The 18,544-nt window shown below is 36.0% G+C and overlaps 1 protein-coding gene across 2 annotated transcripts; it reads left to right on the forward strand.

Moving 5' to 3' along the window:
- The first annotated feature begins 1,285 nt into the window (after nucleotides 1-1,285).
- Nucleotides 1,286-14,588, forward strand: slc39a13 (solute carrier family 39 member 13). 2 transcript variants are annotated; one of them, XM_048184428.1, is made up of 10 exons: nucleotides 1,286-1,443; nucleotides 3,102-3,458; nucleotides 5,957-6,064; nucleotides 6,923-7,056; nucleotides 10,671-10,799; nucleotides 10,946-11,035; nucleotides 11,776-11,826; nucleotides 12,025-12,157; nucleotides 13,015-13,114; nucleotides 13,237-14,588. In XM_048184428.1, exons 2-10 carry the CDS (start codon nucleotides 3,110-3,112, stop codon nucleotides 13,310-13,312), a joined length of 1,170 nt encoding a protein of 389 aa, XP_048040385.1. In that variant the 5' UTR covers nucleotides 1,286-1,443; nucleotides 3,102-3,109; the 3' UTR covers nucleotides 13,313-14,588. The 2 variants fall into 2 exon arrangements, with proteins under 2 accessions (XP_048040385.1, XP_048040384.1); XM_048184427.1 differs by having other exon boundaries at nucleotides 1,290-1,443; nucleotides 3,083-3,458.
- The last annotated feature ends 3,956 nt before the right edge of the window (nucleotides 14,589-18,544 follow it).

Genomic DNA, 18,544 nt, shown 5'->3' on the forward strand with positions numbered 1-18,544 from the left:
AGAAAGCATAAAAAAGCCATGCAGGACACAAAATATAAACACATTAAACACAATACAATCCAGCGTCGGCCACACAGTAAACAGTGCAGCGCTTCCAGGTTCTATATCAGAATGCCGGCTCATTATTGGCCGCCTCCTGCGTCAGCATCACACGCATGCGTCGAGCTGCTCACGTGAACAGCGTCAGCCAATACTGAGCTGGCATTCTGACATAGAACCAGGAAACACTGCACTGTTTACTATGTCAACAGTGTAGGATACTGACTAAAGAGAAGAAATTGTTGAATAAAGTTGTTATTTTTGTTTGTTTTTTGCACACAAAAAGTATTCTCATCACTTCATAACATTAAGGTTGAACCACTGTAGTCACATGCACTATTTTAACCATGTCTTTACTTTCTGGGCCTTGACAGTGGTAATAATGTTGCAGTCTATTGGAGGCCAGATAGCTCACGGATTTCATCAAAAATATCTTAGTCTGTGTTCCGAAGATAAACAAAGGTCTTATGGGTTTGGAACAACATGAGGGTGAGTAATTAATGACAGGATTTTTGGGTAAACTAACCCTTTAAGAACTCAATAGATTCAAAATACATTTTCATTTCAAGTTTAAAATTTTAAAAATGAGGTTTGCATTTAGAAAATGTACATTTGTGTATGTGACATTTAGCTATTGGACAGAAAATCTGATGAGAAGCTGAAGTGCAGAATGATGTAATCAAAATCGTTCGTCCATATTAGCGGAAGTGGAATGCTTGCATCTTCTAAATGCGAATTTTGTCATTATTTTGAAGCACACTAGCTTATGGATAACCTTAAGGCTAACATATCCATACTAAAACCTAAAAAAAATTGAGATCATGGGGACTTTAAACTCATTACATTATAGGCCTATAAGGGAAATGTATTTTGTAAAAGGAATCCATGCTCGAACCTCAGAATGGACTTAGGCTACTTTTTATAATGATTACCTCCTTTTGCCATTATTACTGAGGGTTAAACAATCATCTTTTTCTAGCACGTTCTGTAGTCTCCTCCTCCGGAGACCGGCGGAGTCCAGCGCGCGCTTAGTTCGCGGGCGTTTCTGTATTTGTGGGTGTTTTCAAACTAGTGGGTGTCTATATATCATGCAATGAAAATGATCCCCTTCACCCGACCCCACCCCTAAACCCTACCCACACTCTGATGTGGGCAAATCCGGTAACGCTCTCAAGAACGCCCCCCTGCTTATGGCCTCTCCCACTGATCATCGCTGTCCTGCAGAGACCTGTACTTGGGCTCAGTCTGGAAATGTACTTCCGGTCGTTGTGACGTGGCTGACAGTGGAAAATATTTCAGCAGAGAAATCGGGAGTCTGTCTGCTGCAGTGCTCCAGCTGTTCTAGACAGCAGTGCCTGGATGGCAGGGTCAAACCGGAGTGAAAACTGTAGGAATATCAGCAGGGTAAGATAAAACGGTTTTTATTTATCGCTGCAAATCTGGTCGACAGTGATTCTTTTTGAAGGCACGCAACTTTGTATCGAGGTAGTTTGCAAACACAGTTGCTTTTATCGGAAACATAATTGTAGCAACGTTGCGTTTTGTGAATTTCTGTGCATTGCCCATAAGTATCACATAAACACTACCGGTTTTGCATTCGGGCCTTCGATTTTCAGTTTTGATTAGTTTTGCAGCGAAACGCTGTAACGTGGCAAACTCTTTGAAAACTGTCGGAAAACGGTCTGGAATTTCTCGGGAATTTCACCGCTTCCTGAACTCGTGCACGTCCACTCCAAAGACCGTCCAAGCGTACAGTATGTGAATGTTACTGATTGTACAGCATTTTTGTCCACGCAAAACGGGCATTATTAGTGACATTCACGACGGTTGAATCTTAAATTCATAAATGCACATACAATAAAGGCAATTTAAACTCTTATATCAAGTTTCAGTGTTGTTTAAAGACGGAGACCGCTGAATGCATTTAGCCTCATTATTATTGGGCGATAGTTATAAACCGTCTGAAGAGATTGTGTTAGGCCTGGCTATATTGCATTATCTGATATCATGTTTTAAATGTTTAATTTCTTTATACATTATATCCTCGTGTTGGCAGTAACTACCTAAAAGGTGTGGTGTTTTGTGTGGGCTGTGACTCATAGCCTTGGTCTTTTTGAACGTCTGCCTTTTTTATGTGGTGTATTCTGTTTATACTGTGTTTTTTGGGGATGTGGATAGAAGTGGAGGCAGTTAGTCACCTTATCCAGACCATTCAATTTGTAGGTCAAGCCAGAGTGCTAATTCTCAATGGTTTCCCTGTTCAAAATGGGGTTTTAGAATTATGAATAGACATAAATTTCTCACAGTCATACTTGAATTTTGAAGCTGTGGTTAACAAGTTGCTATATAAGAACTACAGCAGATATCACCTTTGTAAAGGTATTCGTATCCTTCTGATAGTTGACATGAGGATATTTTTTTTTTTTTCTTAAATAATGGTTTTAAAGAGTAATCTAAATAGTAATCAGAAGTTCTGTCCATCCAACAGTAATAATTTCACAGATATAACTGAACCATTCAAAAGTTTTAGGGTCGATTTTTTAAAAAGCGGTCTCTTATGCTAACCATACACCGTAACTAATTTCTATTTTATTATATTTTAAAATGCAATTTATTCATTTTCTTTCAGAAACTATTCTAATATTCTGATTTTGTGCATTTCTTATTATCCATGTTGAACAGTTGTGTTTGTGCTGCTTAATGTTTTTTTTCTTTTTATATTTCAGATGAACAGCAATTAATAGTGTTGCTGTCACATTTGATCAAATGAAAGTGTCCTTGCTGAATAATAGTATTACTTTAATCTTAATCTTACTGACCCCAAACTTTTGAACTGTAGTGTTTACAGAATATAATATATTCCTGCTTGTGATGCTCTTGTTAAATTTCAAAGCGGCTCAAACACAACACTGAAAATGTGTCATATTTGATGCCACTGATATGGTAAACTAACTGGATTGTACAATGTTTATTTCATCCGGAACTAAGAAACCCTGAACATTATTAAAACTAATCTTTCCACTTCATGAAATTTTGTTTGAAGGCTCCTCTCTACCTTACAGCACCCCACATGTTTCTTCCAAGTGTTTTGCGGAGGTCTGGGCTGATGAGCGCAGGACCTGATAAGCCCGTTTGGGCATTTGCTGTGCTGCTCCTTGTCGCTGCCCTACTGGCGTCATCCTTTGGTGGGAAGATGATGGCTCAGACTGCTGTGGCCCAGGCAAAGACTGCACCTGCAGGACCAGGACCGTGGTGCATTAAGGACCTTCTAGACCTCCAGTACCTGGATGAGCTGCTCTCTGTAGATAATCTAGACGTTTGGTTCTGCTCCCTCTTGGGATCGATTGCCATCGGACTCAGTGGTATCTTTCCACTTTTAGTGATACCCATTGAAGCTGGAACAACTTTGAAAACTGAGGGTAGGTCACACTTATATGCTTGCAAGCTGTTTGTGATCTAGGCCTTTGTATGTAACCAGCTCATTGTAACAGCTAATCTAGGATCAGGTTACATGCTAACCAGGTCAGGTTCATTGGTCCAGATATTCGCAGCAGTGTCCCAGTGCTGACTAATGGACAGGGATGTGTATTTTTGTGTCTTTTCTTTGTTTATTCCTTCGGGTGGAAAAGGTTTTCTTTTCTGGCCCTGTGCAGGTCATCTATAATTTGTGAGCAGAATGGGAAAAATTAGATGATTGTTAAAATATTCTGTTCACACATCAGGCCTAGTGTGACAAACAGACATGTGTTTGTTATTAATACAAGCAAGAGAGAAACGGCTTGTAGATTTAAGGCAGGGCTTTTGTGGCACTTCCTCCTTTTAATTCAAGATCATGTTCTCCGTGGGATTTTTCCCTTTGCTGCTTTTGCCTAGTTCCGCAGTGGTTTTTTTTTTTTTTTTTTTTTCGTACCATGTTAAGGTAATTTCCCATCCACAAAATAAACACACACACTATATATAATATAATATAATATAATATATATATATATATATATATATATATAATAGTATGTGTGGCATCAAGTTCAGTCCTAAAATTTATCTGTAAATTTCATTTTTTTTTTTTTTTTCATTTTATTTGAAATAATACTTCTGCACTGTAAGCCCGAATAAGTTGGCAAAACTCAAAAAAATTGAGGCAATCAGTTGTTTAAATTTTTAAGTTAAGAAATTCAAAGTTTAAGTAAGCAGAACTGGCAGTTTTTTATTTTGTACTCATAAATTTTAATTGCTCTTAACTTGAAATGTTTTTAGTACACTAATTCGTGAATTTAACTTAAAATTTTCATGCACCTTCAATGTGGACATTTTTATTAGTGTAAACTTAGCTAGCTAAAACAAGCTAATGAGTGCAGAAATCTAAAGCATTTAACATACCTGCTCTAAAGCATTTAACATACCTGCGCATGCACCACTTGTCACCATGATGGTGACTCTCAAAAAACCCACTTCTAAATTAGCATAACAAAACATTAATCATTCGCTTCTAAATCTCCCTCTTAACATTAATCTTGCACACAAAAAAAACATTATATAAACACATAACACTTAATTTTAACATTTACTCTCTTTTTTTGAGTGTCATGGGCAAAGCATGCTGGGAAATAGAAATTAGTTCAGTTCAGTTTCAGTTAAAATTAAGTTCTTCTAAATTAAAAGAAAAGTTCATAAAACTCAACAATGAAACGGTTCAATTTGCTTAACAATTTAACAGTTTAAAACTTTTAGTTCTGTGAACTTGAAAGAAAAAAAGTGCTTAATACTTATAAAAGTTAATTTGACTGAACTAATTGGTTTAATTTAAGTTTGTCCTACTCAGAACAATTATTTTGAGCGTTAGGGTTTGCAGTGTGGTTATATTGCAGTTCACACTATTAGGTAGCTGACGATGTGTAAGCAAAGCCACAATATTTCATAGCTTACTCATTTACTACTTAAAAATAATGGTCAGAAAGACATTGCTGTTGATGAAGAGTTTTGTTTTTGATAGGACACAGAAAGTGCAGCAGTACATTTTAAATCCATGAGCAGACCTGAATGAATATTTCTCTTGTAGATTCCTAATACGCAATGAAAACCGTATCGTTGGAATGATGAATAAATATAAACAAAAACATTTTCCACTGTATTCAATTCATATGATATAAATGATCTTGCAGAGCGAATATCCAACCGTCACTGAGAATAATGTTGTGTGAGCATGCTTGACCTTCAAAAGAATTTGTTGAGCAATCACATCTTCTGCTACACCTGTCAAGGCTTGTTCAAATAATTCTTGATGTAGTGGACGTTCAAGAGAAGAACTAACAGAATCATAATACCATAAATGCAAAAAAAGTGTGCTGCAGTGCACAGTAACATAATACAGTGAACAGGTTGGTCTGTAAAGACCTTTGCAGAGGGCAATGCTGCTCAGTGAAACTTTTGTCTGTGATGATATCAGTCATGCAGAAATAGATCAGAGTCTGGCAGTGGATCCCAGTCAGGAAGTAGACAGGCTTAAGAGAAGGTCTGTACTGACCTACCAGTGTAGAGTGCAGTGGGCAGGAGAGTAGAGGGTTAGATGGAATTATAAGCAATTTTAGGTGTGTCCTGTACCACAGAGACTCACCACATGATTTTGAAAGCAATGGTGAATAATGGCGTTAGATATTTTAGGCTTGCAACCTTAAAGTGTTTGCAATGAGTTTGTGGGAATATAATCCCACAAACTCATTGCAAACACTTTAAGGTTGCAAACTAGCTTATTACAGCTTTGCAGCTTCAGAACCTAAGCTGAACAAAATAATTCTTAAAGATGCATTTCTCTGTCTGCCATGTCCTTTATGTGAAGGATTTGTTTAATACAGCAAGATGCATATCAAGCATTTCTGGTATGTTTATGGAGATAACGTTGACGCTTTCACACTGATTGCAGCTGGGTGTCAGAAGCTGAAGAAGCTGCTGAGTTTTGCCATTGGTGGTCTCCTAGGAGACGTGTTTCTCCACCTCCTTCCTGAAGCCTGGGCTTACACTTCCAGTCCTGGTGAGAATTCTCACATTTGCTGTTGTTCATGCATTAATCATCATCTGTGTGCTCTTTCTCAGTCTTTGAAATGGGAATCCCTTAGAAAACTATGCCTTTTTAACATTTTAACTAGCCCAGTAATGGACCCTTCACTACACCCCGTCCCCTTGGTAACTCTGGCGCAGTCTCTCATATTCACTATGGTACTGGAATCAATATGGAAAAATGGCACTAAGTAACATTTACTTTGAAGCTAATGTTAGTGCCCTTATTGATCTTATGTCTTCAATTTTGGGATAACACTTCATTTTCTAGTGTAACACAATGTAATTCATAGCTTGCATTATCATTAAAAAATAAAAACACACAGAACTTCAGTAAACTTCTAAAAGATAAGACCAAAAGCTTGTCAAATATTTTAATAAAGGGAGGATTGGTCACTATACAGTACAGTTTTTAAGGTGGAGCCTTTCTTTTGTATTTAAAGTATATATTTATAGAATTAAAGTTTTGAATTATTTACTTTTATATTTTCAGTTTATATTTTATATACATTTTATTGTTTTTTTATATATATATTTTATTTATTAAAAATATTTTATTTCATTTTGTTTTAGTAATATTAATATTTATTGTATTTCAGTTAGTTTGTATTTGAGGCAGATTCTTTTAAGTTTTTCATCTAATGTTTTATTTAATCTTTTCAATTACATAAATGCTTTTTTCTAGTTTTAGTTAACAATAACACTAGATGGAGCTTAGTGAAGTTTAATTTTAAGTTTTTTTTTTTTTTTTTTTTTTTTTTTTTTTTTTTTTTTTTTTTTTTTCTTTTTTTTTTTCTTTCTCACTCTTTTTGTGTTTGTATATGCTGGATAGATGGGTCCCACAGATACTATCGTATGCAGGGTTTGTGGGTGATAGGAGGTCTGCTGTCCTTTCTGATCTTGGAGAAGATGTTCCCTGATGAAGACGGTGTCCCAGAGAGCAGAACTGCCTGCCAAAAAGCCAAAGTAAGTTACATGTGCTTTTGCCCTCTCTCACTTCATTTCTTGACCCTGCATTTTTAACTATTTAGCAACTTTCATAGCCTACAATGTAGTTCCATGAATGTTATATTGATATAGCTTATACTCTACGTATTCCAGCACTTTGAATCAGTTCAGTTGATGTATAAAGTGTAACACTGCATTTCTGATCCTCATGGGGGAGCCAAAGGATGATGATGGAGTTATGCACACTACAGACTCACAGACATTCATTATACATCCACTCAAGCTCCACCAAGCATCCTGTAGTATACAATCAGAACAGTCAGAATATTTATAATTCTCAGTTTATTTATTTTTTTAGTTCTGAAAATTTCCCCTTATTTAACTACAAAAGTCACAAGTACAACTATTGAAAAAATGTTTTACTGGCACATTTTCCTTTTTGAGCACTGGCTAAAGGAGTAATAGTTTGTGGTTTCACAGGACCTTTGGCTCTGCTTTCTTCCTGCTTCTTAAACAATGTCCCAAGTGTTATAAATATTTGTAGAACATAGTGGATTCGTCTTTGTGTCTCTGGAAAAAGCTCTATAGGCTTTGAATGTTTGGGCTTGAGTCTGAGCTCAGGTTTGGTCTGGTTCATTTCAGCTCTTAATGCCAACCGCCACTAGCTTTTACAAGTTTTTATTGTTATATATATATATATATATATATATGTATATATATATATATATATATATATATATATATATATATATATATATATATATATATATATATATATATATATATATATATATATATATATATATATATATATATATGATGTATTACACCGAGGACAACTGAGGGACTCACAAACATAAATATTCAAACATTCAAACAAAGGTTCAAACATTCACTGATGCTCCAGAAGGAAACACGATGCATTGTAAAATGCATGTATATTATATATATATATATATATATATATGTAAATAAATAAAATATAGTGCTGCTTGAAAGTTTGTGAACCACTTGCATGCAGAATCTGTGAAAATTTATATAATTTTAACAAAATAAGAGGGCTCCAGTTTTTATATAAAAATATTTAAACAAAATGAGAAAAATCCTGTTCAAAAGTTTTCAACCCCCGGCTCTTAATGCATCGTGTTTCCTTCTGGAGCATCAGTGAATGTTTGAACCTTTGTTTGAATGTTTGAATATTTATGTTTGTGAGTCCCTCAGTTGTCCTCGGTGTAAAAAGATGGATCTGAGAATCATACAGTCACTGCTAGAAAGGGTTCAAATATGCAAAAGATGCTGGAAAACTGAAGAATTTTTGGGACCTGGAGAATTTTTCTGAAGAATTTTGGGCAGTTTAACTGCTCAGGACAAACAAGAGACTCATGAATAACCATCACAAAACAAAAAAAACGTCATAGATCATCCAGGTAACCACACAAAATATTAAGAATCAAGGGTTTATAAACTTTTGAGAATTATTATTATTTTATTTTTTTTGTGTGTTGTGGACCATATGCAAACATTTTTTATTTATTTATTTATTGTGAAATATCTTATTCAGGACAGTACTAAATAAAAAAAATAACATGCATATTGTATAATCCCTCTTATTTTGTTAAAGGTTATTCATATTTTCATTGATTCTGCAAGGGGTTCACAAACTTTCAAGCAGCACTGTGTGTGTGTGTGTTTTATATATATATTATTATTGTTTAAACATGTTAATTTAATTTAACATCTAACAATTTTTTGGGTGAGTGTGCACACACAGGGAGGGAACAATCCTGACTGAATAATTGATGTTATAGGAATGTTGTGGAGTCTCGAATCATGAATCGCTGTTCATATCAGACGGATATTCAAAATCCCAAGTCAGGTCCCATTCAAATACCCACAGGACCATTCCTGGCATTTAAAAAGAATCCAAAACCCTTTACTCTGGGCTCATTTCAGCATATTGCATCAGTGCCAGTTACACACACACACAGACACACACACCTTTTCATTTTCCGGGCTCCACCCCAAGGAATATAACCACTTAAGGCCTTAAAATATTTGCTCAGATGCTTCATAAGACAAATGAACAACCATTTTGTTCCACTTACTTTCAAGTGTAGACATGACATGGCTTGCTTTGTGTCAACATATAAATTTACATATAAACCCATTTATAAATAAAATAAGGATCACACTTGGCGTGTCCATATTTTCACATTCATGTTTGGTTCTTTTTGTCTGGTCTCTTTTTCTCGTTTTGTGGATTTTAGTTTGGTGTCAGGGCAGAATAATAGGCTGCACCATTGAAGCTTTGTGCACTGTGCAACAAAAGAAATGTGCTTGGATGGATCAACTCTGTCACTTTTTTTTTTTTTTTTTTTTTTTTTTGGAGTGAGTCTTGGGTGCCTTGGACACTCAAATCACACAAAATAGAGGAGCTTGCAGTGCCTGTGATGTGGATATCCACTTTTTTCCCACCCTCTGCCTGCCCTTCTAATTATGACTTTTAATTTGACTTGGATTATGACTTTTAGCTGTTTGTAAATGCCTACGTCTGAGTCTTCTGCCTTTCTTACGAGAGACCTGGAAGTTTGATTGATAGTCCGTGCTCTGTTTAGGTAGCTATAAATAGCGTCTAGCAGGAAGCAGCTGCCACCAGCGTTCCATCAGCAGACAGACAGGCCACAGAAGTCAGTCACGGTGCACAGAAACCACAGTTGAGAGTCCTTGCAGACTGTGGGCTAGAACAGGGAGGAAGCTTCTAGTTCTGTTATTACATTCTGAAATGCTCGTTGCAGTAGAGAATGATTCTTTTCTCACAGTCCGCTTTTGCCAGCTATTTCTGTCTCAAAAATCTGATGTGGAAAGACTCTTGAGTTTAGAGGCAGAAATATATTAAGATTTTACTGACGACATAACTGAAATTGTTAGATTTTAGGCTTTGAATGTGAGCTAATGTGGAGCTAAACTGAGTGTTATTAGTCTGCTGAGGGGTTAGTTTGTTTAATTTGAGAATTAAAAGATTAGTTATAGTTATGTACAGAGCAGTTGTGTGCTGTGCATTCCCACAGACAAATTTGACATTTTCCTCAGTTTATAAAAATGAAAAATGTTTATAGCAGTGTACTTGTAATGGAGCGGACAAACAGGCAGAACTGGGAATAGAATTGTTAAAAAAAAAGTTTTTGTTACACATCTTGAACAAAAATACAGTAAAAACAGAACTATTGTGAAATAGTACAATTTACAATAAGTGTAATATTTTAAAATGTAATTTATGATGGCAAAGCTGAATTTTCAGCATCATTACTCCAGTCTTCAGTGTCACATGATCCTTCAGAAATCATTCTAATATGCTGATTTGCTGCTCAGGTAACATTTCTTATTAATGTTGAAAACAGTTGTGCTGCTTAATATGTTTGTGATCAATTTTACTGACACTTCAATTTAATACATCCATGCTGAATGAAAGTGTTAATTTCTTTTGAATAGTAGTGTACCTAGTCACTTGGTATCCAATTTAATTCTAGGTTTTATCTGAAGGTGGGGAAATTGTCAGTTTGCTCTTGAATGCTCTGAAATGAACCCAGATTTGTTAGAATGGCTTACTGTGGTGTTCTCTCTCTCCATACTAGTCCTCTACAACAGAAATGAGCAGCGAGGTCTCTGTGTCCCCCAAAACAAATGGCATCTGCTCAAACAACAACTCCGACTCCAAGCCAAAGACTGACATCAGCCCTTACACAGAGCCAGAGAAAATAAAGGTAAGATGCACACATAAATCATGCCTTGTACACAATGAAAGGTCTAAGTGGTTATTAGATTATTAAAGACAAGTACATCTAAAAAAAGTGTCTGTTATCTTGTCTCTTTCATTTACTGTCTATGCAATGTTTCCTTATTTCTTCAGACAAGTGGTTATCTAAACCTTCTTGCTAACTGCATCGATAACTTCACTCATGGGCTTGCAGTGGCAGGAAGCTTCTTAGTAAGCCGAAAGGTAAGAGCAAACAGAGACCAATTCCATATAAAAGTTGAGCAGTACTACTAGAGACCTTACTAAAGTAAATCAGATTGCTACTAGCACATCTACTTGTAAATCACTAGTTGAACAAACTAGTTCATTTTTTTGCTCAGTGTAGAGCAGTTGGATGTCCAGTAAGGATGACTGTGTTATATAAATAGATTCAGTTACTGTTTATAGTATGATTTGGCAACTTTTAAGCATTTTAAAGCATTTAAGAAGTTTTCCCATGATTCTTTTGGATCATTGCAAACCGTGAGATAGAGATGTTTATGTGATGTGTGGTAATATTTATAGTGTAGCAGTATTTATATGGCTTTTGTGAAGTTGAAGTCCAGGTGGAGAAGCATAAGGCTCCCAGCATGCGTGGGGAGGGAGTTTCAGAGGAAATGGACTTGGTGCAACATAAACCACCACACTTGCCTATAAAAACACACTTTTACACATTTGCTCACTGGCCTGGACATACATATTTGGCTGCAGAAATGCAAGGCAGAGTACTGATGGAGAGCTGTGCCATTTTACTGTTATCTCTACCTCCCCCATAGCTTCTGTTGACATTCAGTTAAACATATGTGCCGAATAACATTGTCTGGATTATGAAACATAATATGGCTTCACTGCCCTACCACGGTTCAGTTAGAAAACATAGGGCATACTAAATCATTTGTTTATTCAGTGAACTTTACAATATCTTACTTTACCTGTCCTAACAGGTTGGTTTCTTAACCACGTTTGCTATTTTGCTTCATGAGATCCCTCATGAGGTACGTATCTCAATATCTTTCTCTTTTTCTCGGTCTCTTGAGTTTCAGCCAAGTAATTATTATAAAGAAGCAATGCATTTCATTTTTAGCTGATCGATAATAAATTATTACAGACTTGAATGACTCTTTGCTCATTCTGAGATTTACTGTACTTACTAGTTTCTTTTGCTGTACATGCATTTCTGTCTTTATTGAAAGGTGGGCGATTTTGCCATTTTGCTGCGAGCAGGCTTCGACCGTTGGAAAGCCACCCGTATGCAGCTCTCTACAGCATTAGGGGGAGTCCTGGGGGCGTCTTTTGCTCTTTGCTCCCAATCACAGCATGGGGCAGGTGAGACATCTCATAGCCTCAGACTATATACCATTCAAAAGCTTCAATAGGGTCAATAGAATTCTTTTTTCTTTTCTTTTCTCTTTTTTTTTTTTTTTAAAGAAATGAATACTCTTCTTCAGCAAGGATAGATTTCTTTAAGTAACATATTACTGAAAACTTACCAACCCCAAACTTTTGAATGGTAGTGTATCTTTGATCTTTTCCATCTTTCTCCAGATGTTAGTGTTATTGTTTCCAATGTTGTTCTGCTTATTTATGACTTAAAGGGTTAGTTCACCCTGAAATTAAAATTCTGTTATTAATTACTCACCCTCATGTCTTTCCAAACCCATAAGACTTTTGTTCATATTCAGAAAACAAATGAAGGTCTTTTTAATGAAATCTGAGAGATTTCTGTCCATCCATTAACTGCAACTAGAACTTTGACACTTGTTCATAATGTTCATAAAGTGATCAGAAAACTAATCCATATGAATTAACTAGTTTAGTTAAAAGAGACTCGATCGCTTTTTATGATGAACAGATTTAATTTAGGCTTTTGCTCGAATATAAACCTTGAGCAGCGAACATAAACAAAAGCTCAACTGAACTTGAATGACGCGTGATGACAAACCTCTTCCAGAAGCTCAAACGTTCTGCTTAACACACAAGAACGAAGCTCATTGGTTACTCAGCACATCTTATGGGTTTGGAGCGACATGAGGGTGAGTAATTGATGACAGAATTTTCATTTTGAGGTGAACTAACCCTTTAATGTAGGAATACCACATTAAACATTAATAATTCTGGACTATAAATGTGGCTCCTTATCAAACATATTCTTCAGTGTTGGTTCTGCTCATGTGTCTCTATAGAGAATGCCACTGCCTGGATTCTGCCCTTCACCTCAGGTGGCTTTATCTACATTGCCTTGGTCAATGTGGTACCTGATCTGCTAGAGGAGACCAACCCTAGGTAAGGTCCACTTCCTTTTTTTTTCTTTTTTTTTTTAAATATATCTCTCACGTGTGAAATACCTCTCGTTCTTCACATATCAAATTACAGAATGTCCATGACAATGTCCCCTGTTCCCACAGGAACTCTTTATTGCAGGTTCTGCTGCTGTTTTGTGGGATAGCAGTCATGGCTCTTCTCTCAGTCGTGATGGACTAGCGAGCACTGCTTTTATCAAGGGACGTTTAGAGTGCCACGGAGCATGGGCTTATGGACAATTCACTCCACTGTTTCAGCTTTAAATAATTTAGACATTTTTGTCACCCCAAAGACCATGTGAGGAAAGACCAATGAAAGAAACAGCCTTGACAATCAGGTTTTTGAATCTTTGTCCGTGCGTGTGATTTTTTTTTTTTTTTTTTTTTTTTTTTTTTTTTTTTTTTTTTTAGCCTTATCCTTCAAACACCTCAAACGGTCTGTGTCCAGATTAAATTTAGACTGAACTCCTGATGCCTTATAGGCTCCAGATAAAACTGAAGGGATACACAGGTTTATTCAAATGGTGCTCTGAAATAACAGTAGTTGTTTTGGCTGAAATACGCCATCAAATTTGCTCCTGTTTTTCATTCTTGTTCATATTCATGTTCTTGTCTGGTCTTATTGACTTATGCTCAGTATGTTCTTTCCCGTTGTCAGTATAGGTTACATCACTGTGATTTGCTTTAATTGTAAGTCATAGCATACTGCAAATGCAGTTTTACAACAGGTCAACACATTCTTTATTAAGAGACAGTATACAGGCACATACACTTACATAATCTGATTTTTGATTGTCATCATCATTGCTTTTCTATAAAGCTGCTTCGCTTTTATAAATGATTCTGTGGAAGTCTATACAAGCTCATTTCACACTTCATTTGCTTAAGTTAAGACATACCACGCTTTGCATGAATACTTATTCCTCTTGCACATACATCACCGAACACACTCAAACACATTTGAAAATACTCAACAGGCCTTATTTTCTTTTATTTTCTTACAGTATTTAGTCTTGTTATTGATTGTGTCCTGATAGCCACTACACTACTGCATTTTACTGATTTTCTGTACAGTTCATTGTGGTCCTGGTGTTGCAATTCAGAATCTAGAGTGATTTAGTCTAGAGGATTGACGGATTCATAAGCAGACAGTTCTTTTACTCGACTGAATTGGTGCCGTTTCATACATTTCGATCAAATTTTAAAGAAGATGATAAAATAGTTGATTAATGGATTGCCTGTTTTTCCAGTTTTGTACATGGAATGTTACTGAAACAATGTTCTGAACACATCACTTGGTAGGTCAGAACGGTCTTTGCCAAAATGTAAATATTTGAAAAGAGATTATATATATTTATTCTATTAACATTCATGTTGAAAGAAAAATGTATACATTTTAATACTTGAGTCCTCCCATTGTATAGTTGAAATAAAGAAATGTTACTGTTTGATTTAAACCTGTTATGTCTTTTTTTTTTTTTTTTTTTTTTTACGTTTGAATTGCAGCTTTCACTTGTGGGATCACCACTGCTATCCAAACCTATAGAAATTATTTTTAGAAATATTTGTTAGTTCAGCCGACAGTTTAAATCTCAATCATTTGCTAACCTTCTAAACAAATGTTTATGCTGTTTACTGCTAATTTAATGGATGATTTTAAATTTCCAATCACTCTTATTCAATGCAAATAAATATAGAAATAGTAAAAATGCATGTTATTGTGTCAATTAAAGGGATAGGTCACCCAAAAAAAAAAAAAAAAAAAAAAAATTAAATCAAAAAGCTATGTTGAAGAATGTTTGTAACCAAACTGCATTGACTTCAGTTGTCCAAAAAAAAAGACAATTTTTAATTTTAAAACTTAAATGACCTGCTTCAGTACATTTTAAGACCAAGTTTTAATCGACATGTAACCATTAATAGCTTTCTATTTAAGGTTTACTAAATTGCTAACCCATGTTTGTGATTATTTTTCTTTTAATTCTTATGTTTTAGATGCAGAACAATTCCTTAGATTGCTTCCTGTACTGTGGGAAATATCCACACGTTGAATTGATGCGTGTTGAGTGAGAGTGTCTTTCCTGCATCGAAACAGGTCTTTTCTATTGAATTACAGTTAATGTACTCTAAATGACATTTAGCAGTTCTGGTTTACATGTCAGAATGTCTTTTCAGGCATATGCAATACCTTCCTGAATGAGGGCACATAAGTTGCTCATGACCTGCTAAATTACCTCCTATTCCTTGGCTGTTACATACCCATGCGAAGGAACCATTATGCCTAATGACTCTTATGAGATGGCTGCCCTTACCATTATAGATCCCCTACCATGTTTAACCATTAGCAAGCTATGTTTGTCCATGAACTTTGACTTTTCACTACTGTTCGGTTTGGCTTGACAACCATGTGGAGTTTATTTGCACATCTTTGGCGTCTATTTTGTGTCTGCAAGGTCTTTGCATTTAAGTGCGAGATGTCATACTCACAAATGGCTTTTATTGTCTGCCACTCCAAGTCGTGTATGTTCAAAGTAGTAGTTCTGCAACGGTGTCAGCTATGCCAAGATGCGTGCCACAAGCACATTTTTCTGCACAGTCTGGGTCTGAAATGTCATATGGGAATCAGGGGGTGGTATTGATTTTGTGTTCACACTTGTCCTATTTCAACACAGTCTGTTTGGCAAGAGACCGTTGCCATAACGACTAGCCTGTGGGTTGTCTTCCTTTGTCATCTGCCCTGACAGAGTCCAGTGTAGTTGTGGGAAACAGCCTGGAACTTTAGACAATGAGGTGCCGCTTTTTTTTTTCTTTTTTTTATTCGAAAGCCTTTATGCCTTGTCCTTCAAAGCAGCTTCTGATAGGCACCTAAAGCGTGGCTGCTTGTACTAACATGATTTATTCTCCTGTATCTGGACCTGAACCACCCACGCTTCTGAAACTCCTCTCTGTGGGCCACCTCCATGGCAGGTGGCAAGTTAGTGCTGGTACAGTTCACACCAAGTATATTAATAAAAGAGTACACCTGATCATGTTGCAAATGAAGACAGAGAGACGGAGAGGAGCAGTGAAGTAAAATAATGCTGAAATAACAAGAGTGGGGGGAGAAACTAGGTCTTGAAAGGACAGATGCAAAAGTTAGACAACATTTCAACATTTGTATGTGATGTGGAAGGCCAAATGTATATCAAATTTGGTATTTCAGTCTAAATAAATGTTTTAATATAGTACAGTAACACAAATACTTTCTTAGTTCTCAAATGGGTTAAGATTTGTACTGTTGTATTTACTGCTGTTGGGACTGTTTCAGAAGACAAAGTCTACTGTACGTGGGCAGGACACTACTTCATTCTGAGAGTTTCCCTTGAGCAGTTTTCTGTTCAGGTTTGTTTACTTTCTCAATGTGCTAATATTTCAACTTATTCCAGCAAACCCAAATGACAATGATTTTCTGCTCACTGTTTGGCAATATTTAAGAGAAGGGAAATTGTGCTAATCTGTAAATAAATAAATAAATAAAATGTTAACAGCAGCTTTTACTGTTTTATTATAGGCATTAGTTTTATATATATATATATATATATATATATATATATATATATATATATATACAAACCCGATTCCAAAAAAGTTGGGACACTGTACAAATTGTGAATAAAAACAGAATGCAATAATGTGGAAGTTTCAAATTTCAATATTTTATTCAGAATACAACACAGATGACATATCAAATGTTTAAACCAAGAAAATGTATAATTTTAAGGGAAAAATAAGTTGATTTTAAAAATAAGTTGATTTTTGAGTTGTCCCAACTCAAAAAAAGTTGGGACAAGGCCATGTTTACCACTGTGTGGCATCCCCTCTTCTTTTTATAACAGTCTGCAAATGTCTGGGGACTGAGGAGACAAGTTGCTCAAGTTTAGGAATAGGAATGTTGTCTCATTCTTGTCTAATACAGGCTTCTAGTTGCTCAACTGTCTTAGGTCTTCTTTGTCGCATCTTCCTCTTTATGATGCGCCAAATGTTTTCAATGGGTGAAAGATCTGGACTGCAGGCTGGCCATTTCAGTACCCGGATCCTTCTTCTACGCAGCCATGATGTTGTAATTGATGCAGTATGTGGTCTGGCATTGTCATGTTGGAAAATTCAAGGTCTTCCCTGAAAGAGACGACGTCTGGATGGGAGCATATGTTGTTCTATACCTTTAACTTGGATATACCTTTCAGCATTGATGGTGCCTTTCCAGATGTGTAAGCTGCCCATGCCACACGCACTCATGCAGCCCCATACCATCAGAGATGCAGGCTTCTGAACTGAGCGCTGATAACAACTTGGGTTGTCCTTGTCCTCTTTAGTCCGGATGACATGGCGTCCCAGTTTTCCAAAAAGAACTTCAAATTTTGATTCGTCTGACCACAGAACAGTTTTCCACTTTGCCACAGTCCATTTTAAATTAGCCTTGGCCCAGAGAAAACGCCTGCGCTTCTGGATCATGTTTAGATATGGCTTCTTTTTTGACCTATAGAGTTTTAGCCGGCAACGGCGAATGGCACGGTGGATTGTGTTCACCGACAATGTTTTCTGGAAGTGTTCCTGAGCCCATGTTGTGATTTCCATTACAGTAGCATTCCTGTATGTGACGCAGTGCTGTCTAAGGACCCAAAGATCACAGGCATCCAGTATGGTTTTCCGGCCTTGACCCTTACACACAGAGATTGTTCCAGATTATCTGAATCTTTGGATGAAATTATGCACTGTAGATGATGATGATAACTTCAAACTCTTTGCAATTTTTCTCTGAGAAACTCCTTTCCGATATTGCTCCACTATTTTTCGCCGCAGCATTGGGGGAATTGGTGATCCTCTGCCCATTTCCGGCCTCTTATTGCTACCTGTCCCAACTTTTTTGGAATGTGTAGCTCTTATGAAATCCAAAATGAGCCAATATTTGGCATGACATTTCAAAATGTCTCACTTTCAACATTTGATATGTTATCTATATTCTGTTGTGAATAAAATATAAGTTTATGAGATTTGTAAATTATTGCATTCCTTTTTTATTCACAATTTGTACAGTGTCCCAACTTTTTTGGAATCGGGTTTGTGTGTATATATATATATATATATATATATATATATAGTACAGTCCAAAAGTTTGGAACCACTAAGATTTTTAATGTTTTTAAAAGAAGTTTCGTCTGCTCACCAAGGCTACATTTATTTAATTAAAAATACAGTAAAAACAGTAATATTGTGAAATATTATTACAATTTAAAATAACTGTTTTCTATTTGAATATATTTCACAAAGTAATTTATTCCTGTGATGGCAAAGCTGAATTTTCAGCATCATTACTCCAGTCTTCAGTGTCACATGATCCTTCAGAAATCATTCTAATATGCTGATCTGCTGCTCA

Source organism: Megalobrama amblycephala, linkage group LG3 (assembly GCF_018812025.1).
Source record: "Megalobrama amblycephala isolate DHTTF-2021 linkage group LG3, ASM1881202v1, whole genome shotgun sequence".
NCBI lineage: Eukaryota > Metazoa > Chordata > Actinopteri > Cypriniformes > Xenocyprididae > Megalobrama > Megalobrama amblycephala.

Coding starts and splice junctions, on each gene's coding strand:
- slc39a13 (XM_048184427.1), top strand. CDS start 1,399: ATGGCAGGGTCAAACCGGAGTGAAAACTGTAGGAATATCAGCAGG. Junction 7,057..10,670: donor CTGCCTGCCAAAAAGCCAAA/GTAAGTTACATG, acceptor TCTCCATACTAG/TCCTCTACAACAGAAATGAG. Junction 10,800..10,945: donor CAGAGCCAGAGAAAATAAAG/GTAAGATGCACA, acceptor TTATTTCTTCAG/ACAAGTGGTTATCTAAACCT.